The sequence below is a fragment of the Ovis aries genome, chromosome 1 (assembly GCF_016772045.2).
Source record: "Ovis aries strain OAR_USU_Benz2616 breed Rambouillet chromosome 1, ARS-UI_Ramb_v3.0, whole genome shotgun sequence".
Taxonomy (NCBI): domain Eukaryota; kingdom Metazoa; phylum Chordata; class Mammalia; order Artiodactyla; family Bovidae; genus Ovis; species Ovis aries.
The window spans coordinates 207,143,747-207,171,661 of NC_056054.1; the positions used below are offsets into that span (position 1 = coordinate 207,143,747).

The window sequence follows — 27,915 nt, forward strand, 5'->3', positions numbered from 1 at the left end:
ATGGGGTCGCACAGAGTCAGACATGACTGAAGTGACTTAGCAGCAGTAGCAGCAGACACAGACACAAAAATGCACAAAGAAACTACCTATATCATGAAAAACACTGCCATAATTCAATAAGAGAAGACAGCCTAATGGGAAAAAATGGGCAAAAAATATGCTATAGAAATTATTTGCAGAAGAAATGTGATGTTCAGTCGCACTCATAATTATTAAATTGTCAATAAACAATGAGATAATATATTTTTCTCCTTAGATTGTAAAATATTTGATACTTCATAACATCCAGAATACGCAAGAATACTGTCATACTTTATGGGTATCCAAGACATTTTGAAAGAAATCTAGTGTTATCTATAAAAATAAAATCACTTATACCTGTTTCCATTAATTTTACTTCTAAGACACACATAAGTGTGTAAGGTTGTATCTTATTCACCAAATAAAACACTAATTGAAATTGGATTTCAATTTTGGAGATATTAAAATATGAAAATAATTACACTCTATAATTGATGACCTAGAGTATTTTAAAGACATTCATTATAGCATTGTTTATAAAGTTAAAATTGATTGATAATACTGAATTTTAAGCTGCCATTAAAAGACCAAAGATGTAGTGTACTGATGTGGAAGCATGGCCACTGTTGTTAAATGAAAAAATGAATTTGCAAAGAACGTTTTGTTTTATTTCTATAAGAAAATATATATATATAGCTTCATATATATATATATATATATATATATATATCTTCATTTAAAAAAATGCCAGTAGGATAAATGCCAAAATGTGGCAAACTTTTGAGAGTGAGATTGGCATACTTCATACTTATATGTATTTTTCTTTTTAAAACAAAGATCACAAATTTTTTTGCAAAACCAAATATTTCTTAATATTTTAGCCAGAACAACCTAATTTGAATGAAGTTATCTACTTGGGAATGAAATAGTAAAAGGGTAACATCTACCTTAGCATTCAGGAATTAAATTGATTATTTCATGGTCAGTGACAAGGCTTGTAAAACTTTGGGTTTTGTTTCTAAATCTAGATCCAAATGAATACAGTTATAATCTGGAAACTGTAGAATTTATAAAAGTGGGAAATGGATGATAGAAACACTGTGGCGATGAAGGGGAGAAGCAGGGATATTATTTAAAGGTGGAAAGGTAGAATTTGGAGGATGCATGGATATTTTGTCCAAAATTCAACATGGAAACAATCATCATCCTGAAATTCAGGAAACAGAAGCCTTGAGTTATGGGAAATGGGACTATTTGCAGGGATTTGGCTGTCAAATTTCTTATGTCCATGGGCCTAGAGGAGTACCCAGCAAAGACAGCTGCAGTCATGCAGTTGGCAGCTACAGCTGACACTGAGAGGGGTGGATCAACAGATCAGCACAGGCCAAGGCAGCTGCCTCAGTATTCACATTTTAAAATAATTGTTTAAAAAAGACACTGCTATAACAATTTTCAAGTATAAAAAACTATGCCATCTTAATATATGCTAGATACTAACATTTTCGTTAGCACAGATGATTAAGCTACTGTGAAATGGAATATAGTCTCTATAAGCTATAAGTTATTTAAGCTGTAAAAGTCCATTATTTCATATAGGTCAATATTCCCTCTACAAGTTGTTTTCTTGCAACCACTTTGGAAACTTAGGCACTGTAGAAATAGAGATTAAAATACCTTACTAACTCTAGTCTTTGAAGTCACTACTTCTAAGTCCGAATGACTAAATACATGGAAAACCATGTGAGCACAAAGAGCCAAAGCTAGAAAAGAGGATTTCAAAAGTATAGTGACAAACCAAGGGAAAAAACATTTTCAGGACATTTGAGGAAATATAACTGTGAAAAGATATTGATCACTAAGATATTTTGATACTGTTAATTTTGTTAGATGTGATAATGATACTGTTTATGTTATAAAACATTAATAAGCTAAATGTTGGTAATATATACTCAAGCAGTTATGAGTGAACTGTTAGATTTGTGTCTTACTTTAAAATGCTTAAACAAAAGATACAGATGAAGTTAATATGGCAAGAAAAAAAAGGTGTTAAGGTGATAAGTCAGTTCAGTTCAGTTCAGTCACTCAGTTGCGTCCAACTCTTTGTGACTCCATGAACTGCAGCATGCCAGGCCTCTCTGTCCATCACCAACTCCCGGAGTCCACCCAAACCCATGTCCATTGAGTTGGTGATGCCATCCAACCATCTTATCCTCTGTTGTTCCCTTCTCCTCTTGCCATCAATCTTTCCCAGCATCAGGGTCTTTTCAAATGAGTCAGCTCTTTGCATCAGGTGGCCAAAGTATTGGAGTTTCAGCTTCAGCATCAGACCTGCCAATGAACACCCAGGACTGATCTCCTTTAGGATGGACTGGTTGGATCTCCTTGCAGTCCAAGGGACTCTTAAGAGTTTCCCCCAATACCACAGTTCAAAAGCATCAATTCTTTGGCACTCAGCTTTCTTTATAGTCCAACTCTCACATCTATACATGACCAATGGAAAAACCATAGCCTTGACTAGATGGACCTTTGTTGACAAAGTGATGTCTCTGCTTTTTAATATGCTGTCTAGGTTGGTCATAACTTTCCTTCCAAGTAGTGAGCGTCTTTTAATTTCATGGCTGCAATCACCATCTGCAGTGATTTTGGAGCCCAGAAAAATAAAGTCAGCCACTGTCTCCACTGTTTCCCCATCTATTTCCCATGAAGTGATGGGACCAGATGCCATCCATGATCTTCGTTTTCTCAATGTTGAGATTTAAGCCAACTTTTTCATTCTTCTCTTTCACTTTCATCAAGAGGCTCTTTAGTTCTTCACTTTCTGTCATAAGGGTGGTGTCATCTGCATATCTGAGGTTATTGATATTTCTTCCAGCAATCTTGACTCCAGCTTGTGTTTCTTCCAGCTCAGAGTTTCTCATGATGTACTCTGCATAGAAGTTAAATGAGCAGGGTGAAAATATACAGCCTTGACGTACCCCTTTTCCTATTTGGAACCAGTCTGTTGTTCCATGTCCAGTTCTAAACTGTTGCTTCCTGACATGAATACAGGTTTCTCAAGAGGCAGGTCAGGTGGTCTGGTATTCCCATCTCTTTCAGAATTTTCCAGTTTATTGTGATCCACGCAGTCAAAGGCTTTGGCATAGTCAATAAAGCAGAAAGAGATGTTTTTCTGGAACTCTCTTGCTTTTTCGAGGATCCAGAGGATTTTGGCAATTTGATCTCTGGTTCCTGAGTATATGAGGATATATATTTAAACTTTATAAACGTTTAACTACGAACAGCTAAAATAAAACTCAGAAAAGGGGAAAAAAAGCAACAGATAAGTGAACTATTGGATAAGCAAAATTATTTGATCCTCAGGATGCCATGGTAGGGGTTTCCCTGGTGGCTCTCCGTAAAGAATCTGCCTGCAATTCAGGAGATCTGGGTTTGATCTCTGGGTTGGGAAGATCCCCTGGAGAAGGGACCGGCTACCCATTCCAGTATTCTGGCTTAGAGAATGCCATGGACAGAGGAGCCTGACAGGCTATAGTCCATTGGGTTGCAAAGAGTTGGACACAACTGAGCAACTTCCACTTTCACATGCAGTGGTAGAGAGTATTCCAGCCAAGAACACCCCTCATTGCAGAAAGCATAGTTTGAGACCTGTATCTTAGTTTAGGTTCTGTCTGGTTCTGTCCACTTACCCTCTTCAGGGAGCTTCAGTTTGTTATCTAGGAACTGAAGGGATTAAATTAGTTCACTGTTTTGTCCTTTCCAGTTCTGAGAAGCTCTACAACACAGGGCATAAATTCAAACAACTACCGGTGCCAAGTAGGTAATCCAAATGAGTTAATTGACGTGTTTGCCATTCTAGATTTCCTTTTTAGAGATTAGGAAGCAATACAAGTTTTTGTGCTGAGTTAAAGATTTTACACATGTTAACAAATGAAAATGTAAAGAAAATAAAGGTGTAGGAACTCTGCGCTGCAAGTCAGCCAGCCACCTCTGCGCAGTTCACGTCTGCGGTTAGCTAAGATTGTAAGCTGGAAGGACCAGAAGTTAAATCAGACGAGGATCAAAACATCCAGCAGTTTCCAGGGAGTTAATTCTGCTTCAAAATCCCTGTTTACTTCAGCATACCGAGATTTCACCCACTAATGAAACTCAAACGCCACTTGAACATTCTTTTCGTCAGCTTTCATCTGCTGTGCCTTGCGGCCCCCGGGAGACCGCAGGCGCCGGATTTTACAGCCCCCGGGACCGCAGATGCGGGTTATCCCGAGCTGCATGTTGAAGGACTGTTACGCCGGCACCTGGCAACCCCAAGGAACCTCTGCTGCTACTGCTGCTGCTAAGTCGCTTCAGTCGTGTCCGACTCTGCGACCCCATAGACGGCAGCCCACCAGGTTCCCCCGTCGCTGGGATTCTCCAGGCGAGAATACTGGAGTGGGTTGCCATTTCCTTCTACAACGCATGAAAGTGAAAAGTGAAAGTGAAGTAGCTCAGTCGTGTCCGACTCTTAGCGACCCCATGGACTGCGGCCCATCAGACTCCTCCCGCCACGGGATTTTCCAGGCAAGAGTGCTAGAGTGGGGTGCCATTGACTTCTCCGAAGGAACCTCTGGAAGACTAAATTGATTCTCTTCCCTGGGTGCTCAAGAAGAAAAAGTTTCCCTGGATTCAGTGACAGTGTTTTCGACCGGAAGTTTTGCCTCAGGACCTGAGCGCTTCCGGTTTGGTAACTAAGGGCGCGAAACGGTTGCTAGAGCTCGGGTAGCAACTACTCTGGAGCTTTGCGAGTCCCTGGGGTTGCCTCAGGTGCCGCTCACGGGTGAAATGAGAAGGTGGCTCTTTCTTCTGCACTTTTTCTGAGGTCCCCTATCTATTTGTCATCATGAGTAGTGAATTCCTGGCGGAGCTGCGCTGGGAGGATGGGTTCGCTATCCCGGTGGCGAACGAGGAGAACAAGACACTGGAAGAGCAGGTAAGGATCAGGTGAAGAAGGCGAGGTGGGGCGGGCGAGGGGAGAGGGGGCCTTTGGGGGGACTTATTTCTCTCGTTCCTTCCCTAATGCCATCTTTTCTTGGTTTACCTTTTCGGTACCATCTCTTTGCTCACCTGCTAGCCCTTCTCGGTACTTGATAAGCGTTGATATCAGTCAATCCAATTGAAACGATAATTGGTATACAAGACTATAAAGTCTGAATCTTTACTCCCTTCTCTTCCCACTTCTTGCACTCATTTGCAACCTCCTGAGTAGTAGAGGAAAAAAGCGCCAGCTTTTTCCTGCCTCAGAATTAAGCGCGGTTTGCAAAGTGACTTCTGAGATTTGCGTAGCAACAGTTATTTGCGGATGTTTGTAAACGAAACACGTATGGTTGACTTTTCTTTTTGAGTTTCTTCCTATGATATTTGAAATGACTCGAGGAAATGTTTTCAAGAGGGATGTTCTAGTAAGTATGTTCAGTGTGCAGTTTTCAGCTTTTCAAAGTGAGATTAAGTTGTCATAGAATAGTATAAAAATATTTTACGTTGCAAGGAGTGTTTGGGAGATTCCCTGGTGGCTCAGCGGTAAAGAATTCTCCTGCCAATGGAGGAGAGGCGGTTCCATGCCTGGGTCCAGAAGATCCCCTGGAGAAGCAATAGCAACCCACTCCAGTATTCTTGTCTGAGAAATCCTTCCGTGGACAGAGAAGCCTGGTGGGTGTAGTTCGTGCGGGTCGCAGAGTCCGAGAGGACTGTGACTAAACAACAACAAAGGAGTATTTTAACCAGCTTGCAACCAAAGCATGGCAGTTGTTAAAAACTGTAACCAGCTCAGGAAACTTTTAAAGACCTTGAGTCTAATGTTCCATCACATGACAATGTGTTGTGTGGAAGAGTCCAAGAAGAACCTATGATGCTTACACTGCTTTAGAGAATGGAAGACAAGGTCTTCTCTCCTCTGAGAAATGAAAATGAAAATCCTCCGCTCTGCTTCTTGAAAATATAGTTTTAAAAATATTCTCACTTATTTACTTATATTTAATTAGATGGTTTTAGATTTTGCTTTTTAAGTGAAGAACTACATTGGGAAATGTAAGAGATCTAGCACTGAATACTGAGGAATAATAATGTTAATAAGTATCCAGTCCTGGGTTCAGATCCTGCGTATCAGCGTTGAGTCAGTTTCTTCTTCTTACATAAACTGGAGATAAGTAAAACAATCATTTCACAAGGTTGTTATACTGCTCTAAGGACATTAATATAGGTTAAGTTCCATTAAAATGTTCATTTTGGGTATTATTGCCATAATATGTCTTACAGGATTTTATATACTTATTACTTGAATTAGCTATTTAAAAAAATATTGAAGAACAATTAAAGAATAATGAGGACCATAATCACATCACCTAATAAACTCTGATATTAAAAAAGAAACTCTTGAAAGTTTAAAATACTCAAACAGAAGAGAAGGGTATAAAATAAAAAATACAAGATATTCTCTCCCCAGAATACTCACTGTTAACCATATATATGACTATCATGGCTTTAAACAAATATCCCAGACATCATGATCTACAGGTAATAGACAAAAAAGACAGGAATATTATAAAAATAAGATCCTATTATATGTGCTATTTTTAGCATAGAAATTTAATTTTACTTGTGTTTAAGAGAAGATGAAAGAAATTATTGACTATCAGTGAATGTTACTTGGTTATAAGAGATACTGGTTGTGAAAAAATTTCTGTAACCTTAAGAAAAACTAAATAAGAAAAATGAAATGGTTAAATTGTTTCTAAAAAAATTCTTTGCTTCATTTGTAGACAGTATGAGTTGACTCCCTGATCTTTCATTCTGCATCTTTGAAATGAAGAGATTAGCCCTCCTACCCTTTCTGCTACCTTCTTTTCACCATTAAAAATAGTGGTTTTATTATTTTTATATTATCAAGGTTTATTTTATTTGCATTCTATTCAATGCTCTTAATTTACTATAAGTGTTTAGTCTTAATTTTATATTTAATATGATTTCATGGTCTTTTATACAGCTACTTTACTAAGTTTATCTTATTTTGAAGTTTTCACTTTTGATTCATCTTTTGACTTGTTGGATACTTTTCATGTGTGGTTGTTTCAAGAAGGGCCCACAGTACTGTGCTTTGCCAGTCTGGTTCCTTGCACTGCCTGCTTTAACTTTATATTCCTTAAATCATAGTATCGGATCATCAAGATACTTTCTCTCTGCCTTACTACTTCCTCCTGGAATCCTGTGTTTCCCAAAGTGGACTGTTTTTCTGAAAGCCTATTTCCCAGCTGTTAACCTGTGAATTCACTTTATTCTTTTACTTGGTTGATGGTCTATTTCCTACATATATATCTTCTTTTCTTCTTGAGTCATTCCCTTATTTTGATTAACTACTTTCTTGTGTCTCCCTAAGAAGTGTCTACGTGAGGCAAACACTCTGAATCTGAAAATATTTTTATCTTCACATTTGATGATAATTTGGCTGGATAAAAAAATCCTAGATTAAAAATAAAATTTCCACAGAATTTATCAAGAATTTTGCCCTATTGTCTTTAGAGCAGTGTTGATGGTGAATAATCTTACATTAAAATGATTTCCAGTTCTTATTTTTTTTAATTGATTTCCATTTCTTTGTAGGTTACTTTTTCATTCTCTGGAAGCTTTTGTTTCATCTTTATATAGCAGCTTTAATTTTGGCAACTATATCAATCATATTTTAAATTATCAGGTTATGTACTTGTTGCTTTTTTGTGTCACATGGTCTTGTTTTAGGAGTATATTATCAATTATAATCTGAGTGTGTATGTATGTGTGTGTCTTTAGTTCTTGTCTTTTTTGTCCTGAATTATCTGTTTTCTTTGGAATCTCTTTATCTTGATGTCCCATACATTATGTAAGTTTTCAATAAGTAGCTGGTGATCCTTGCATATCCTTTTATATTTAAGAAAGAGGCAGTCAAATGTTGTTTGGGAGCTCTATGGGGAAGGAATTATCAAGTTGTGGAGAATTAATCATTATGCTTTAATTTAAAAAGCAGATTCTTTTGCTTTGGGTTAATTATATAGTGATAAAAGTCATAATTGACAAAGAAAATAAAAGTGATAAAGTACCAAACAACACAACAGCCAAATACATAAAAGTAAAAGCTATTATAAATGCTAGTAGACCTTGACAAAAATATGCAGTGAGGTACTTCAATATCTGGACTTCCCAGGTGGCGCAGAGGTAAAGAATCTGCCTGCCAGTGCAGGAGACACAAGAAACCCAGATTTGATCCCTGGGTTGGGAAGATCCCCGGAGTAGAAAATAAAAACATGTTCTAATATTCTTGCCGGAAAAATTCTGTGGACAATGGAGACTGGTGTGCTACAGTCCATGTGGTCACAAAGAGTGGGACATGACTGAGTGACTGAGTGCACGCACGCACGCACACACACACACACACACACACGGCAAAAATAAAGATAAGCAATATATGAATAATACAACAAAAGTAAAAACAAAGAGAACATACATTCTTTAAGTATATGTTCATAAAGCACTTACAAAGGTAGATTGTGTACTAGACCAGAGCAAAAGCCTAAAAATGAATGATTAACCTTAAATACAGTATGCTAAGTGAAATAAGCTGGACACATAAGGTCAAATACTTGATATGATTTGGTAAGGTATGATTACCAAAGGTATGATTCCACCTATATGAGGTAACCTAGAGTAGTCAAATTCATAGACATAAAGTAGAATGGTGATTTCCAGGGGCTGGAGATAAGGAGGATGTGGGATTAGTATTTAATGGATTCAGAATTTCAGTTTGGAAGGATGAAAAATTTTTGGAAATGGATGCTAGTGATGGTTGTACAATGTGTGGATATACATAATGCCATTGTATTTAATATACACTGAAAAATGTTTAAAATGGTAAATTTTATGCTATATGTATTTACAACAATTAAAAATGAATGATAATTTTATAGGTCACATTTTCTGATCATAAGCCAACAGAATTAATAATAAACAGTTTAAAAGATTACTCTCCATTATTATGGACTGAATGTTTGTGTTCCTCTCCCAGTAATACATATGCTGAAGCCCTAACTCCCAATGTGATAGTCTTTAGAGGTGGGGTCTTTGGGAGTCAATTAGGTTTAGATGCGGTCTAGATGGGGTGGGGACTGGGATTAGTGTTCTTATAAAAAGAGGAAGGAAACCTGGAAAAGGTTGATCCTCATGCCAGCCACCAAAGGGTAGTATCAAAGAATCTGCTAACCATCGGACAATTGCACTCATCTCTCATGCTAGTAAGGTCATGCTTAAAATCTTACATGCTGGGCTTCAGCATTATGCAAACCAAGAACTTTCAGATTTCCAAGTTGGGTTTAGAAAAGGAAGAGGAACTAGAAATCAAATTGCCAACATTTGCTGGATTATAGAGAAAGCAAGGGAATTTCAGAAAAACATCTATCTCTATTTCATTGACCGTGCTAAAGCCTTTGACTGTTTGGATCATGACAAACTGTGGAAAGCTCTTAGAGAGATGGGAATACCAGACCATCTTACCTGCTTCTTGAGGAATCTGTATGTAGGTCAAGAAGCAACAGTTAGAACCCTGTATGGAACAACTGATTGGTTCAAGATTGAGAAAGGAGTACAACAGGGCTGTCTGCTGTCACCTGTTTGTTTAACCTATATGCTGAGCATATCATGAGAAATGCTGAGCTGGGTGAATTACAAACTGAAGTCAAGGTAAGCAGGACCTCAACAACCTCAGATATGTGCTAATGGCAGAAAGCAAAGAGGAACTAAAGAGCCTCTTGATGAAGGTGAAGGAGGAGAGTGATAAGCTGGCTTAAGACTAAACATTAAAAAAACTAAGATCATGGCGTCTGGCCCCATTACTGCCTGGCAAATAGAGGGGGGGAAATGTGGAAGTAGTGACAGATTTCCTCTTGCTGGGCTCCAAAATCACTGCAGATGGTGACTGCAGCCATGAAATCAGAAGACGTTTGCTTTTTGGCAGAAAAGCAATGACAAACCTAGACAGTGTGTTGAAAAACAGACATTACTCTGCCAACAAAGGTCTGTATAGTCAAGGCTATGGTCTTTCCAGTTGTCACATACGGTTGTGAGAGCTGGACCATAAAGAAGGCAGAATGGATCATAGAGGATCCTGCTGTGATTTATGTCGGAGAGTGTTTTGCCTTTTGCCTATGTTCTCCTCTAGGAGTTTTATAGTTTCTGGTCTTACATTTAGATCTTTAATCCATTTTGAGTTTATTTTTGTGTGTGGTGTTAGAAAGTGATCTAGTTTCATTCTTTTACAAGTGGGGACATGGAAACAACCTAGATGTCCATCAGCAGATGAATGGATAAGAAAGCTGTGGTACATATACACAATGGAGTACTACTCAGCCATTAAAAAGAATAAATTTGAATCAGTTCTAATGAGATGGATGAAACTAGAGCCGATTATACAGAGTGAAGTAAGCCAGAAAGAAAAACACCAATACAGTATACTGACACATATATATGGAATTTAGAAAGATGGTAATGATGACCCTGTATGCGAGACAGCAAAAGAGACACAGATGTATAGAATGGACTTTTGGACTCTGAGGGAGAGGGAGAGGGAGAGGGTGGGATGATTTGGGAGAATGGCATTGAAACATGTATACTATCATGTGAGAAACGAAGTGCCAGTCTATGTTCGATACAGGATACAGGATGCTTGGGGCTGGTGCATGGGGATGATCCAGAGGGATGATATGGGGTGGGAGGTGGGAGGGGGATTCAGGATTGGGAGCTCGTATACACCCATGGTGGATTCATGTCAATGTATGGCAAAACCAATACAGTATTGTAAAGTAAAAATAAAATTAAAAAAAAAAAAAAAAGAAGGCAGAATGCCAAAGAATTGATACTTTCAAACTGTGGTACTGGAGAAAACTCTTATATGTCCCTTAGACTGAAGGAGATTAAACCAGTCAATCTTAAGGGAGATCAACCTTGAATATTCACTGGAAGGACTGTTGCTGAAGCTGAAGCTCCAGTATTTTGGTCATCTCATGTGAACGGACAACTCATAGGAAAAGTCCCTGTTGCTGGGAAAGATTGAGGGCAAAAGGAGAAGAGGGTATCAGAGCGTGACATGACAGGATGGCATCACCGATGCAATGAATATGAGTTTGGGCAAACTCCAGAAGATGAAGAGGGACAGGGAAGCCTGGTGTGCTGCAGTTCATGGAGTTGCAAACAGTTGGACATGACTGGATGACTGAACAACCAGAAGAGTAAGAGAGACTGTGGTCTTTAGAGGTAGGGCCTTTGGGAGTTCTAGACTGGGGGGCTCCAATACTTTGGTCACCTGATGCAAAGAGCCAGTTCATTGGAAAAGACCCTGATGCCCTGATGCTGGGAAAGATTGAGGGCAGGAGGAGAAGGGGACGACAGAGGATGAGATGGTTGGATGGCATCATCAACTCAATGGACTTGAGTTTGAGCAAGCTCTGGGAGATAGTGAAGGACAGGGAAGCCTGACATGCTGCAGTCCATGGGGTTGCAAAGAGTTGGTCATAACTGAGCCACTGAACACGGACAACAAGATATAGGGGAGAGGGCGTTGCACTGGGATTAGTGCTCTTGTAAGAAGAGGAAGAGAGACCAGGGCTCTTTCTGTCATGTGAGGGCACAGTGAGAAGGCAGTCATTTGCAAGTCAGGAAGAAAAATTTCACTGAAACCAAATTGACTGGCGCTTTGATCTTGGACCTCCTAGCCTCCATAATTGTGAGAAATAAACTTCCATTGTTTTAGCCACCCAGTCTATGATTTTTTGTTATGGCAGTCTGAGCTAAGATAGACATCTTAAATGCTTAGGCAAGTTTCTCAGAAATATATTCTGAATTGTTGTTGTTGTTCAGTCACCCAGTCATATCCAACTCTTTGTCCCCCCTTGGAGTGTAGCACACCAAGCTTCCCTGCCCCTCAGCATCTGGATAGCTTTATATTAAAGAGACATTGAAAGGGGAAAAAAATCGCCTTTTAGAAGACAGTAAAAGGAGACTACTTCGTACCCACACCCATGTGTTCTCATTCATGTCCAGCTCTTTGGACTTCATAGACTGTAGCCCACCAGGCTCCTCTGTCCATGGAATGAAAAACAGCAAAAATCTTACAGAAAACTTGTAGCTTTAAATTCCTTTATATTTAAATCAGTGTCTTAGCTTGGGTTGCTTTACTGAAATAACATAGACTCAATAAAAAACAGACATTTATTTCTCAAAATTTTGAAGGCTAGAAGTCAAGATCAGGGTGCCATATTGGGTGAGAGCCCTCTTCCTGCCCTGTAGATGGCTGCCTTCTGGCTCTGTTCTCACATGGCTAAGACTGAGTGAGCTCTGGTCTCTCTTACTCTTCTTCAGTTCAGTTCTGTCACTCAGTCGTGTCTGACTCTTTGCGACCCCATGAATCACAGCACACCAGGCCTACCTGTCCATCACCAACTCCCAGAGTTCACTCAAACTCACGTCCATCGAGTCAGTGATGCCATCCAGCCATCTCATCCTCTGTCGTCCCCTTTTCCTCCTGCCCCCAATCCCTCCCAGCATCAGAGTCTTTTCCAATGAGTCACCTATCTGCATCAGGTGGCCAAAGTATTGGGAGTTTCAGCTTCAACATCAGTCCCTCCAATGAACACCCAGGACTGATCTCCTTTAGGATGGACTGGTTGGATCTCCTTGAAGTCCAAGGGACTCTCAAGAGTCTTCTCCAACACCACAGTTCAAAAGCATCAATTCTTTGGCACTCAGCTTTCTTTACAGTCCAACTCTCACATCCATACATGACCACTGGAAAAACCATAGCCTTGCTAGACGGACCTTTGTTGGCAAAGTAACGTCTCTGCTTTTTAAGATACTATCTAGGTTGGTCATAACTTTCCTTCCAAGGAGTAAGCGTCTTTTAATTTCATGGCTGCAATCACCATCTGCAGTGATTTTGGAGCCCTCCCAAAATAAAGTCAGCCACTGTCTCCACTATTTCCCCATCTATTTCTCATGAAGTGATGGGGCCGGATGCCATGATCTTAGTTTTCTGAATGTTGAGTTTTAAGCCAACATTTTCATTCTCCTCTTTCACTTGCATCAAGAGGCTCTTTAATTCCTCTTCACTTTCTGCCATAAGGGTGGTGTCATCTGCATATCTGAGGAGATATTTCTCCCGGCAATCTTGATTCCAGCTTGTGCTTCTTCCAGCCTAGTGTTTCTCATGATGTACTCTGCATAGAAGTTAAATAAGCAGGGTGACAATATACAGCCCTGATGTACTTCTTTTCCTATTTGGAACCAGTCTGTTGTTCCATGTCCAGTTCCAGCTGTTGCTTCCTGACCTGCATACAGGTTTCTCAAGAGGCAGGTCAGGTGATCTGGTATTCCCATCTCTTTCAGAATTTCCACAGTTTATTGTGATCCACACAGTCAAAGGCTTTGGCATAGTCAATAAAGCAGAAATAGATGTTTTTCTGGAACTCTCTTGCTTTTTTGATGATCCACCGGATGTTGGCAATTTGATCTCTGGTTCCTCTGCCTTTTCTAAACCAGCTTGAACATCTGGAAGTTCATGGTTCAGATATTATGGTGCTAATTTTCCCACAGTTATCTCTAAATCACAACACTATTTTATAACATTTAAAAGATCAGTAGATTTTAGAAATTCAAATGGATATTGAAAGAAGCAAAGTAAATGAAAATTTAATTTTCTTTTGATTTTATATTTTTTAATATGGTAAGAACTTAGTAGGACTTTGGTTGATCATAGCATTTATTATTTACAGTTATCAAAGCTGCAAGATGAAAGGTCAGCCATGCAAGATCAGCTACGTGACTATGAAGATCGAATTAATGCTATGACTTCTCACTTCAAAAATGTTAAGCAAGAGTTCTTGTTTACCCAGGTAAAATACTGTTTGAAATTTACATTGATTGTATCATGTGTAGTCATGGAACATTTCACATTGCATTTACATCTGTGATTTGATTTTAGAGATATAATAAGAAAGTTTCACATAACTAAATGATTATGAACGTAATCATTAAACCTGAAAGTAGGTAGAAAAAAAGATTTTTAGGAACTCTACTGCCGCCAAATTCAAGGAACAATTAATTCATCAGGAGATATCATCATTCAGACAGTCTGATATAATATTAGGCAGCTGATTATATGAGAAGGGTGCAGTGACGGCAGTGCAGAGAAATGATGGCCTAAGTGGAAATAGGTCTAATAAAACATTATAATAGAGTTTCTGTCTACTTTAAAAATTTTCAGCACAACTTCCTGGAGTGATTTTGAGAGGAGGCAAACTGTCAACACACTTCAATAGCCCTAAGGACACCACAATATTTTAGCATAGTTTAAGGACTGAATTTTATAATAACAATCCTGAGATAATAGAAAAGTTAATTTATGCTCAGGAAGTTAAGGTGACTAGGGACAGTACAATGCATTTTAGAAATATTAGTACAAACAATAAAAGTTAAAACTTAGAGTAATTAATTAAGTAAGATCTGTTTTATGGACAGTCTATTCATGTGAAGAATCTCTTTCCCTGATGATGCCCAGAAAATCCAAAAGCACTGTAAATCAGCATTGGAGACTTTACTAGCTTCTCTCTCAAACTTTTTTTTTTTTTAAGTACAAATATGTAATTCTTAAAACTGAACAAGTCATGTTTCTAATACCAGTTTATAATTAATATAGATAAGTAACTATTTCATGGGTTTTTACAAGTCTCATTAGAAAGCTATAAATTTAATGAACTTTTAAAAACAATCCCAAGATTTTGGAATCCTGATGTGATTTAGTAGTTAATAAACAGTTTAGAATAACATCTTTTCCTCAAGTTATACCACTGAGTTGGGGGTTTGAGAAGGAGAGATCTTCTTTAGGTGTATTTCATTATAGTCAAACTTCAAGTAGGCTAGTAGAGATGAAAGACAATAAACTTCTTTCAACACTAACAGCCTTAATAATGTAAAAACAATACCACTGGTGATAACTTTGAAGTCCTATAGGATCAGTAGGCAACAAATACAATTTTATTAAGTAAAACTTAACACAAAGGCATCACTGTATGTTAACATACTCTAAGGCATATTTACAACCATCACTGTTTACATATTATTTTAAAATTATTTCTCTTTATTGGATATGTGGTCAATTCTTATAAGCATACCATTTCCTAAGTATTTTAATATTAATTTAATTTCTTAGTTTTAAATAAATGAATTTTCTCTTTTAAAGTCTCAGTAGATAAACTTTGGTTTTCAACAGTTTCCCTAGACCAAAACTGAAAACTGCTGACAACATTTTTTCCTAGCACATTCCATGAACTGTCTTTCTCACAACTAGTAAGCAGCACTGCCTACACTGAGTCACAAAATCTAATGTGCAAGTTTTAGGGAAGTGGAATTAATAGTAGGTCATCTAAACATTTTGTGGGAACTTTGTTATTTTCTGTCTAGTTTTTTTTTCCCTCCTCCCCTCCTCCTGTGTCCATAGGTCTGTTCTCTCTCTCTGTTTCTCCATCACTGCCCTGAATATAAATTCATCAGTACCATCTTTTTAGACTCCATATATATACATCAGTGTATGATATTTGTATTTCTCTTTCTGACCTACTTCACTCTGTTTAATAGGCTCTAGGTTCATCCACTTCATTATAACTGAATCAAATGCATTCCTTTTATGGCTGAGCAGTATTCCATTGTATATATGTACTACAACTTCCTATCCATTCATCTGTTAATGGACATCTAGGTTGCTCCCATGTTCAGGCTGTTGTAAATAGTGCTTAAATGAACATTAGGGTACATGTGTCTTTTTCAATTTTGGTTTCCTCAGGGTATATGCCTAAGAGTGGGATTGCTGGGTCATATGGTGGTTTTATTCCTAGCTTTTTAAGGAATCTCCATACTATCTTCCATAGTGGCTGTATCCCACCAGCAATGCAAGTGGGCTTCCTTTTCTCCACACCCTCTCCAGCATTTATTGTTTGTAGACTTTTTGATGATGGCCATTCTGATTGGTGTGAGGTAGTATCTCATTATAGTTTTGATTTGCATTTCTCTAATAAAGAATGATGTTGAGCATATCTTTTATTGTGTTTATTAGCCATCTATATGTCTTCTTTAGAGAAATGTCGTTTTTAGATATTTTCCCTACTTTTCAATTGGGCTGTTTGTTTTTCTGGTGTTGAGTTGTATGAGCTGCTTGTATATTTTGGGAATTAATTATTCATCAGTTGTTTAATTTGCTATTATTTTCTCCCATTCTGAGGGTTGTCTTTTGACCTTGTTTGTAGTTTCCTTTGCTGTGCAAAAGCTTTTAAGTTTAATTAGGTCCCACTTGTTTTTTTTTTTGTTGTTGTTGTTGTTTTTATTTCATTACTCCAGGAGGTGGGTCATAGAAGATCTTGCTTTGATTTATATCATTGAGTGTTCTACCTATGCTTTCCTCTAAGAGTTTTATAGTTTCTGATCTTACATTTAGGTCTTTAATTCGTTTTGAGTTTATCTTTGTATGGCATTAGGAAGTGCTCTCATTTCATTCCTTTACATGTAACTGTCCAATTTTCCCAGCACCACTTATTGAAAAGGCTATCTTTGCTCCGTTGTATATTCTTGCCTCCTTTGTCAAAAATAAGGTATCCATAGGTACTTGGGTTTATCTCTGGGTTCTCCGTCTTGTTTCATAGGTCTATATTTCTGTTTTTGTGCCAGTACCATACTGTTTTGATGACTGTAGCTTTCTAACATATATAGTCTGAAGTCAGGAAGGTTGATTCCTCCAGCTCCGTTCTTCTTTCTCAAGACTGCTTTGGCTGTTTGGGGTCTTTTGTGTTTCCATATGAATTGTGAAAAATGCTATTGGTAGTTTGATAGGGATTGCATTGAATCTGTAAATTGCATTTGGTAGTATCGTCATTTTCACAATATCGATTATTCCTACCTAGGAACATGGAATGTCTCTTTTAAAGTCTCAGTAAACTTGGTTTCCAGCAGCTTCCCTAGACCAAAACTGAAATCTGCTAAAAACATTTTTTTCCTCACACATTCAATGAGCTGTTTTTCTTTCTCACAGCTAGTAAGCAGCACTGCCTACACTGAATCACAAAATCTAATGTGCAAGTTTCAGAGAAGTGGAATTAATAATAGGTCATCTAAGCATTTTGTGGGAACTTTGTTATTTTTTGTCTAGTTTTAGTGTTATTTTATATTTTAAAATTTAAAAAGTCTTTCTCTTTTGTATGTTATTCTGTAGTCTCTTTGTAAAGCCAGGGATCACGAGATTGAAAGTGAAGAACATTTCAAGATGATTGCTGAAAGAGAACTAGGACGAGTGAAGGATGAAATTCAACGACTGGAAAATGAGATATCGTCAATACGGGAAAAAAAAAATGATAAGGAAGTATGTGTTGAACTGTTACCTAAAATTTTGTGCAATTGCTCCTTCTTCCTTCACCAAATAAACGTTGATTTTTTTTTTTCTGTATGGGAAAGACATTTAGTTTCCTGACATTTACTTATGTTGTTTTTTCGACAATGAAAGTTACATGGAGCTGTGATTTAAATCAACAATGATAGAATATTACATTTATTTTCTCAGTGTTCACTTACCAAGTAGTCATTGAGCCTTACCATATGTGAGGTACCCTGCTGTCTGCCTATTACACCATACTAGGCATAATTTATTTATAAGTGCTACATTTTAAAGATCTACATTTAAAACGTCACTTATAATTTTGAATTTCATTTTTCAGTCAGAATTTTTACCTTTCATATTATCAACCTGTGACTCTAATATTAAAGTACTATAACCTGTTTTTCTCTTTTCCTTAGCTTTTAGTTACTTGGTTGGGAGCACTTTCCAAATTCAATTCTTCTCTTTACATATGTATATACTTATGGAAATGTATTTGTATATATGGAAATATATATATATTCTTATACAAATATAATAATATAATATTAAACATAAACATATATACAAACAATAAGTATATACACATATATATAAATATATATGGATATATCCATATATATTTGTATATATACATCTGGGTCTCCTGCATTGCAGGCATATTCTTTACCATCTGAGCTACCAGGGAATCCTATATATACACATACATACCTATTTTATCATGTTAATTTGTATTTGTTTGTGTATTGATCTATTTTCTTTTATGAATCTAAATTTGTTAAATACATTGAAAAATATTTTATCTCCTTAATTACTATATTCATTTTAATTAAATGTGCTTCCAAAATTTCTATATAATAGACCTTTTAGAGACAGCAATCTGATTGGAAATGGGGCTGAAGAGAACTTGTCTTGGGCTTGAGTTAGCATATGAGGCACATTATTTTTATTATAATTTCATATCTGCTTAGGTAGTTTTGGTAGAGTGACTAATGAGATTGCTCTATGGGAGATACCCTAATGTCTTTTTAAGTAAACTTTGACTCAACTATTGTTCTCAATTTGATAATCACTTCCCTCTATTTCAGAACTAAAGAATTGAAATACAGTATGATAGTTATATAATTAAATATGATATGTTGTATACATCTGGAGACTGGGGACAGAGACAAGATTTCTTTCTTCCTTTTAAATATGTAATGTTATGTTTTATTTTAGTTTGTATAGTAAATAATGTTTTGTTATTTCTCCCTGTTCCCTCTCTTTGGAAATTAGAATTCCATATTTAAAACTACTCAAAAATTGGATGGTTTGAAATGTCAAATGAACTGGGACCAGCAAGCATTGGAGGCCTGGCTGGAAGAATCAGCTCATAAAGATAGTGATGCTCTCACTCTTCAGAAGTATGCTCAGCAAGATGATAATAAGATTAGGGTGAGATGTTATACATTGTAGTGTTAGATTTTCTCTGAATCTATGGTAAAGCAACCTGTAATTTAAATTGGACTTATAATTTTAAAGTAGTGCTTAAACATTTTGGGTCTAATAAAGCCAATTATCCTCTCTCTAGAGAAATGAATGTACTCTAATACTCACACAATCTTGATGCAACTTTTATAGCTCCTCTAAAGCCCTTTGACCATTTAAGGATCTTTGGACTCCAGGTTAAGAATCCTGATTGAGAAGGTTTCTCAAAAGCATTTCAGAAAATAAAGTTTTATACTAGAACTATGTATTAATATTTTAACTTATTTTGCATAATAGTTTGAATATTACAGATAATTTTTGCTGATTTGAGACTATAGTGCTATTGATTATTTAATATATTATAATATATTAAATAAAATAATAATTATTATAACCACTACTTAAAAATCTACTTGTGATTAAATCTGGTGATATATTAGTATCATGAAACATTCTGTTTTCTAACAAGTTAAAACTGCATGCATTAGTTACAGTAACCTTAAATGAAAATTTATTGTTTAATCTTTTTTTCTAACTCATTTAAAAAAGTATTAAAAGTCTTTTTAGAAACAATTGGGTTTCCATTGAAGTTAGAAGATAAAGAATATATATATTATTTGGAGTTATTTTAGATGTCAAATGAATATGTGTCTTATAATACGTATAATATGTATATGTATCAGTTCAGTTCAGTTTGTCGCTCAGTTGTGTCCAACTCTTTGCATATGTATAATATAATATTAATGTGGGATATGCTGTCTAACAGCTTTTATATTAGTAAAATGATAATTATGAATATTTTTGTATGTAACTACATTCTAGGCCCTGACCCTGCAATTAGAAAGACTGACTGTGGAATGTAATCAGAGAAGAAAGGTACTTGACAATGAATTTGCAGAGACTCTAAGTGTACAGGTTGGTTTAGTAAAGATTTTTATTTCTTAATTGTCAAAATGATGTTCACAAAAGCACTGAAATTCACAGAAATATTATTTGGTCTTCATTTTACAGTTAGAATTGGATAAAGCTGCCCAAGATTTTCGAAAGATTCATAATGAAAGGCAAAAACTCATTCTACAGTGGGAGAGCACAATAGAACAGATGCAGAAGAGAGATAAAGACATCGATAACTGTGCTGTGGTAAAGTGGTTGTTTGGTTCTTTCAACGTTCAGCTGTATTTATCTCTTTTTGTATTTAACTCATTCATTTCAAATTAAATCACACTATTATTTGAAAGTCACTTTTGTAGCATGATCCAATAGTTTGGGTAAATTTTTTCTAAAGCTGGTTCTATATCTATTTGGAAATGTGATTTTATGAAGGTTATTTACTTATGGTATATAATGCCAAAGACTGAGTTCTAGTATCTCTGAAATGTGAAACAAGAGAAAATCAACAGACAACTTTATTGCAGCAAAGCCAATGCCTTGACTCATATATACATGGTTGTCCACAATGCCTTGGATTTAACATGTGTGCTGTTTCTGTGTGAATCAAAAGGTGTAGGGAAATGAGCCTCATGGGTAGCCAAGAAAGAAGGATGGAGAGGCAGGAAAGAAACCTTGACTGCAATAAATTGTCCCTTTGGAAACTGAGTTACCATTCAGAATGGGGTAAAAGTTCTGAAGGGGAGGAACACCATGCTGATTAAACATGGGTCTAGTGTTATCTTCTGCTCCTTTCAGAGGTAATTTAGGAAAACTTTTTGGGGAAGTCATTAAAGAGTGAAATAGTGGTGAGTGCAAATGGGAAGATTAGGGAAGTTGGGGAGGGAGAAGGAATTGAGGAGGAAAGAAGGCACATAGGAAACGTGCAAACTTCCATTCTGAATATACTCCATGGAAAGGCATTTGGCAAGCAATTCAGGTCACTGGAAGTTTGGAATTCTGATATCTGGATGTGGTTTACTTGTTATGTGTAACTTATATGAAAATGTTATTTCCGTATTTTAAATTTCTGTGATTAATCATTTTATCAACAAAATGGCTTATGTCTCCTTAGAGGGGAGTTGGAAGAATCAGTCTTAACTATGAGTTCCTCTTACTTCTTGCTACTAATGTTGGTTTCTCTTTCTTGCTTTATGCTGGTTTCAAACATCACGTCCTGACTGCTTCCTCTGTGTAGATCACATCTAAGACTAAGATCTAAGACTGCAAATCCATAATCTGAATGCTCATACAGTCCTGTAGCTGAAGTTACTCAGCCTGCTGATTTGGTGGAATCCACAGCCTACAGCTCTCTGGTTACATCCTCAGTGATTCCTTATTCACAGGGTGACATCTCCTGGCTATATGTATTGAAAAAGACTAGGAAGGGTGCTCAGAAGTGGTTCCATAGGTAGTGGGATGCCTCTAAGTGTTTAACAACTAGCTCTTGATTTGTGGTATTTTTGATCTGTGGCATCACCTACATGAAAACTTAACTGTGAATAGATTGCCCTGTTAACGCCTGTAATGTAGGAATTAAAGCTTCTGAGTAAGTGGTAGAAAATTAATATAAAGCAGGGAATTCTAGAATAATTATTCGACACATACAAATTTAGGAAGTTTTAACCTATCCTTTGGTTGAATGGACACAGTAGAGATATAGAATGTTATAATTATAAAATGTTAATTGTTATATATATGGGAATACTTGAGTAAACAAATCTATAATGTGTTTTAAAATGCAGTGAATTTCAGATGTATATTGATTTAATATGCTAATATGTACAATATTACATGTAGCATTTCTAAAACTTACCAACTTCAGAAACATAGCCTCCCCTGACCCATTCTCTTGAGATTAGTTGTTTGGTGAGACTGTATTTCAGAAAACTTGAAAGAAATATATCTTAGGGTAAATTTTCCTTCTCTCTCCAACTCATCTAACATACTGTCATCAGAATCACCGGAAAAACCACATATGATCTTTTTATTCCCCAACTCTAAGATCTTTATTCCATGTTGCTTAAAACTTGACTCTCCTTAACATGACAATTGAAAAGTTGAATTCTTCACCATTTGGCCCTAACCTCTGCCTTCCACCCTTCATCTCTGTCATCTGTATCCACTCTTTCTTAACATCCCCCCATTCCATCTTTGCCCTCCCACCCTACACTTTAACCATGTTAGAGTATTTATGCATCCCCACTTACCTTTTTAGGCCCGACTCAAATGAAGCGTCTTAGGTAATGCTTTTAATGATTTCTCTTGGGTAGATTTCATCATTTCCTTGCTCCCATGGTACTTTGTCCACATCACAGTTACTACTTTGCATATTCAGTTATTTTGTATCTCCACGACCAGCAGGAAGCCTGAGTGATGAAGATATTCCTATTGAAACGAATAACAAAAATAATATTCTCAAAAAATGAAAAAAACTGGTCTTGTTAAACTGGTCTTGGAAAACTGCATTGAAATGTGAAAGCTATTCAATACTGTTTTATTTTTTAGATGTCACCTTTTCTTGATAAAAGACTGACATTTTTCTTATCCCTGTAGCAAAGTACCAGATGGATGAAATAAAATATAGGGTTCTTTAAAAACATGAGCTTATAGATACTAGTGGCATACTAATATTTTATTTTATTCATTTAAATTAGTCTCTCCTTAAATTTTGGTAAAATAAGTACTATAAAAACTGAATTCCTTTTAGTTTTAGTTTTATTTGTCATATTACACATGTATTTAATGTGTATTTCAAATTCTAGGCATTAGCAAGGATAAAGCAAGAAATAAGAGAAAAAGAAAATCTGGTTAAGGAAAAAATCAAGTTTTTGGAAAGTGAAATTGGGAATAACACAGAGTATGAAAAAAAAATTTCTGTTGCTGATCGTAAAGTTATAAAATGTAGAACAGAATATCAACGTCATGAAGCTAATAGAATTCAGCTGAAGGATGAGGTATGTCAATTAAAAGGACTGGTTTGTGTTTATAACAAATAACTATACAGATAAGCATAAAGGCTTTCCTTTGTTAAGGACCTGCTTTTAGTTCTTTTTGTTACATTCCTTCGTATTGTGAAACTTGAACTTTTAGGATACACTAGGGCTTTCCTGGTAGCTCAGACGGTAAAGCGTCTGCCTACAATGCGGGAGACCCGGGTTCGATCTCTGGGTCGGAAAGATCCCCTGGAGAAGGAAATGTCAACAACCCACTCCAGTATTCTTGCCTGGAAAATCCCATGGACGGAGGAGCCTGGCTACAGTCCATGGGGTCGCAAAGAGTCGGACACAACTAAGTGACTTCACTTTCACTTTCTGTTGAAACCTTGATTGGATAAAGGCAACAGGGGGCTGTCATTCAGGTGGTATAAAGGGTTCCCCTGGTGTTGTGCAGTGCCCAACTTTCTTATCACATGTGGTGTTTTGTTATTAACTCAAGGGAAAAGACTTCTGAAAAGTCTAGGCTGGAAATCATAAGATAAAGGAAAATAGATATATGTGAAGATGAATTATTGACATTGGTGATATTTTGAAGTATCTTTCCAGAGATACATGCATATGGTGGTTTTACCACTCAAATTCTAGCAGAAACTACTGTTGAAGTTCAGTGTTTTACCTTGTTAAGGGAAAACATTTCAGTGTAGTAATGGGACAATGTAGTGGTATAATGTCTTTAAACAGAGAGAATAAAATCTTCTGCTTTGGTCTGTTCTTCTTTTGAGCATACATGTCAACTAGATTATTCCATGGGTAGAGTTAGCAATTCCCATAGTTAGCAAATTATCTGAAGTTACTGATATTTGGATGGGAAATTGAAACATTGCAGAGCTTTTCATTTTATAAGTTGTTATACTTTATATTTCTGATAAAGAAGGAAAGTTTTTTCTATCTGGAGAGAATAAGCAAGATCTTGCAAAAGCAAAAAAGTGAATTTCTTACATAAATTAAATGTCATAGCTAATAGCTCATTCTCCAAAATTTTAAAGCTTAAACCAGCTGTAGAAAAAAATATAGGTATTCATTTATTTATAATTTATTTATTGAGATAGAATTCACATATCAAATACACTCTCTTAAAGCATACAATTCAATACTTTTTAGTATTTTACAGAATTGTGAAACCATTATCACTACCTAATTTTAGAGTATTTTGGTCTTTCAAAAGAAACTGCATACCCATTAGCAATGGCTTTCCTTCTGTCCCTCTCCTTCTCCAACCCAGGCCCTGGCAACTCCTGATCTACTTTGTCTTGGTGGATTTGCCTATTTTGGTCATCATACAACATGATGCATTTTGTGTCAGGTTTTTTTTTACTTACATAATGTTTTCAAGGTTCTTATAAGATGTAACATGTAAAAGTACTTCATTTTTTCTCAAAATTTTTTTATTGTGGTGAAATACATACACAATTTACCATCTTAACTGTCTTCAGATGGACAGTTTAGTGTTAAATACCTCGCTAATGTTGTACAACCACCACTATCAACCATCTTCATAACTCTTTCCTTGTAAAGCAGAAACTCTGTACCCATCGAACAATAATTTCCCATTTCCCTGTCCTCCCAGCCCCTGGAAACCACCATTCTACATTCTGTCTCTATAATTTTAGCTACTGTAAGTACCTCATATAAATGGAGTCATAAAATACTTGTCTTTTTCTGGCTGGCTTATTTCACTTATTTTTCTTAGCATAATGTCCTCAAGGGTCATCCATGTTACAGCATATGTCAAAATTTTGTTCCTTTTTAAGGCTGAATAGTATTCCATTGTGTGGCTGAATAGTATTCCATTGTGCATATATACTGTATTTTGCTTATCAATTCCCCTGTCAATGACCTTGGACTGCATTCCTGTTTTGGCTATAATGAATAATGCTGCTGTGAGCATGGGCGTAGAAGTATCTCAGAATTGCCTTATCAAACAATAATTACATTTTTAATTTTTGGAAGAATTACCACACAATGGTAGTACTATTTGATATTTGCACTAACAGTGCACAAGGGTTCCAATTTCTCCACATCCTCATCCACACTTGTTGAGATTTTTTGATGGTAGCTATATTAATGGTTGTGAAATGGTATTTCAATGTAGTTTTGATTTTTGTTTACCTAATGATTAATGATGTTGAGCAGTTTTTCATGTGCTTATTTACCTTTTGTATCTCTTCTATGGAGAAATATCTATTCAAGATCTCTGACCATTTTTGAATCAGGCTTGTTTATTGTTGTTGTTGAGTTTTAGACATTCCCTATATATCCTGGATATTAGTCCCTTATCAGATATATAATTTGTAGTTATTTCCACCTCATTCTTTGTGTTTCTTTTTTGCTCTGTTGATATTACTTTTGCTGTACAAAAAATTTTAGTTTAATGAAGTCAAACTTGTCTATTTTTCTTTGATTGTCTGTGCCTTTGGTGTCATATCCAAGAAATCATTGCCGAATGCAATATTGTGAAGCTTTTGTTCTATGTGCTTTTAACTCATATACAGATCTCTATAATTTGTCAGTATCTTACAAGTCATTTGAAATTTATTATCAGATCAAAAAGAAAAATTGTTAAATATGTTACAGAAACATGGTTATTATGTTTGTCACTGTTATGTAGGTTAGAAATGAATGTGTTCAGAATAAAAATTCTCAGAAATGAAATTATAAGATATAGAGTAAATATATCATTTCTGTCTGTTAACTAATAAATAGCTGGATTCTTTAAAAGCCACTGTGAATAGAAGTTCCAGTGATTTAGAAGCTCTGAGGAAAAATATTTCCAAAATAAAGATGGACATTAATGAAGAAACAGCAAGGTAAGAAAAAAGATATTTAAGAATGTTTGTAGTTTTTTAATATTTCTAGAAAAATCATTGAATATTGGTTTTTTGGTTCAATAACTATAAAATTATAGCTACTAATTTATTAAACCTAAACAATTTTTACTAAGTTTTTCAATACAAAGCCTTAGGAGCAATATTTTTATGACCTACTAAATATATGCTGGTATTAAAAGGTTTATGGCAAAAGAAGCTTCACGTTATATGAAGAAATCTTAGGATAAACTGTTCTTTCTTTGTTTGCATTAAATATCTTTTAGACATGTTTTATGCTTTTTCCTCAAATTCTCTATAGGTTACGCAAAATTAAAAATCATAATCAGATTGTAAGAAAAAAATTAAAGGAGATAACTGAGAAAACTATGTCTGTAGAGGAGAAAGCTACCAACTTGGAAGACATGCTAAGGGAGGAAGAAAGAGGTGTGAAGGTAAAGTTTAGTTTCAGTTTTTAAGAAATTACAGCAAATTTAGTAATAGTGAATAAACTAGACTCTTGAGATCAGATGAGCAGGAGGTCTTTTAATAAAGCTGTGATTTCTGAGGTCATCACATTTGTAATTAGATTGTTGAGTTGTTGAACCTCTTTTTATTTTAAGCTCTTAATTCTCCATTTGCTTCATTTTCAGCATTTAACTTTGATGTCATCTCTGAAAGGTAGATCCTCTGAGATTCCATGTCCTCCCAATGCCTACTGTGTCCTTGTCCCTGTTTGCAATCCATATGTATTTTCTTAAATTGCAAATGTATCTTGAAAAATGCCCTTGTTTTACAGCTGATTTCTACCTGCCTATCATTTTTTGCTTGTGATCCAATTCCCTCCCAGCAGTCTGCATTCATTACATATATTTCTTCAGCATCTGCTCTCTCTTTAACCTCTTCCAGCTTGGCACCATTATTGGTAAATGGGCTTATAAATGCTAACACCTTACTAACTTCCCTGGCACCCCCTTTCTACCATAATCTGTTCAGCATTCTGGTAGCATTAAAGCCAATTTTTGAGGAACTGGAATAGGCTAGTTGGCCATTTCCTCTTTGAAAACTACAAATGATTTGTGTGATCTGTCACATAGGCACTGTGTAGGTACTACCTCTTGCTTTTACTCTCTTTTGTCTAATGGGGGAAGAGGAAGGGCAGCTCAAGGTGCTTGTAGAATCTCCCATTTGCAGAGGCTTGTTTCAAGCATGGTTTCATTTCTATCTGGATAGAATCCAGCTTCCTTAGTGTGCTGTTGTATGTTTAAAATCCTGAGTAACAATGTCATGCAACAGTCTTGATTTGAGTGTTATTTGAGTCCAAATCATACAACATTATTTTAAAAAATGTTATGACTTTTTCCCCTCAGAAAGCATGATTTTCTGTTAGCACATGAAATGGGACAGTATTGGAGCTTATTAGAAATCTTAAAGACTGTGAATTTTATATGAAATAAACCTTCTGAAGAAAGAATTAAAAACTAGTGATATTTAAAAAGAAATTAGCTGAATTAATAAACAGTAAGGTTGGCCACATGTGTGAGCAGGGCTGTGTTCTTGGGGTTTTGTTTGTTTGTTTGGGAAAAATCTCAGCCCTATATGTTTTGCTGACTTATTTACCACCAAGCCCTGACTTTAAAACTCAGCCAGGCAGTCATTGAGAAGGTCCTGAACCCAGTGGAAATTTTCTATTATATGAAAAGCAATATATTTTATAAGCTTGTATGTCAGATTAGGTTTATTCATTTGTGAAAATTCAGATGTACCAATCACAGACTTCTTTTGTTACATATTGAGGTTCATTGGAGGCCAAAGAGAAATATGCTTACCTGTCTATAACAGCACAGAAGGAAATTATTTCAACATTCTAAAATGAGAGCTTTCAATAGATCTTGGCATGTGAGATCTATTTGAAGTCTAGAATACATTAATGTGACACTTTGAGGTGAAGACAGACCTGCCTCCTGAGACGGGAGAAGTGAAAATTGGGTACTGGTTTCTGTTTCCTAGTGGGCTGCATGGGTAGGGAAGTCAGCTGCAGGCAAAATGTGAGTAAGGAATAGTGCCAGTAGTGTGTTAGTGCCAGTGCTTACCAGCTCACAAAAGCTGATAGTTAAATTTTCTGGAATTTTATAAGTCAGCTGCTAAATGTAGCTACTATTAAAAATCAAACTATATAGACTCACAATTAAATAAATTATATTAAAAACAAAGTAAAAAGTACTCAGCACATATC

At 36.1% G+C, this 27,915-nt stretch overlaps 1 protein-coding gene across 2 annotated transcripts in view; it reads left to right on the forward strand.

Annotated features, from left to right (window-relative positions):
* The first annotated feature begins 4,755 nt into the window (after positions 1-4,755).
* The window catches only part of CCDC39 (coiled-coil domain containing 39), a 55,721-nt gene continuing 32,561 nt past the window's right edge, over positions 4,756-27,915 (forward strand). For both annotated transcript variants that reach the window (XM_012098445.5, XM_060393378.1), the window contains exons 1-9: positions 4,756-4,987; positions 13,839-13,958; positions 17,324-17,470; positions 18,758-18,916; positions 19,772-19,864; positions 19,961-20,089; positions 22,642-22,833; positions 25,579-25,682; positions 26,002-26,134. In XM_012098445.5, coding sequence (XP_011953835.2) covers positions 4,898-4,987; positions 13,839-13,958; positions 17,324-17,470; positions 18,758-18,916; positions 19,772-19,864; positions 19,961-20,089; positions 22,642-22,833; positions 25,579-25,682; positions 26,002-26,134 — 1,167 coding nt within the window. In that variant the 5' untranslated portion in view covers positions 4,756-4,897. The remainder of the gene's footprint in view (positions 4,988-13,838; positions 13,959-17,323; positions 17,471-18,757; positions 18,917-19,771; positions 19,865-19,960; positions 20,090-22,641; positions 22,834-25,578; positions 25,683-26,001; positions 26,135-27,915) is intronic.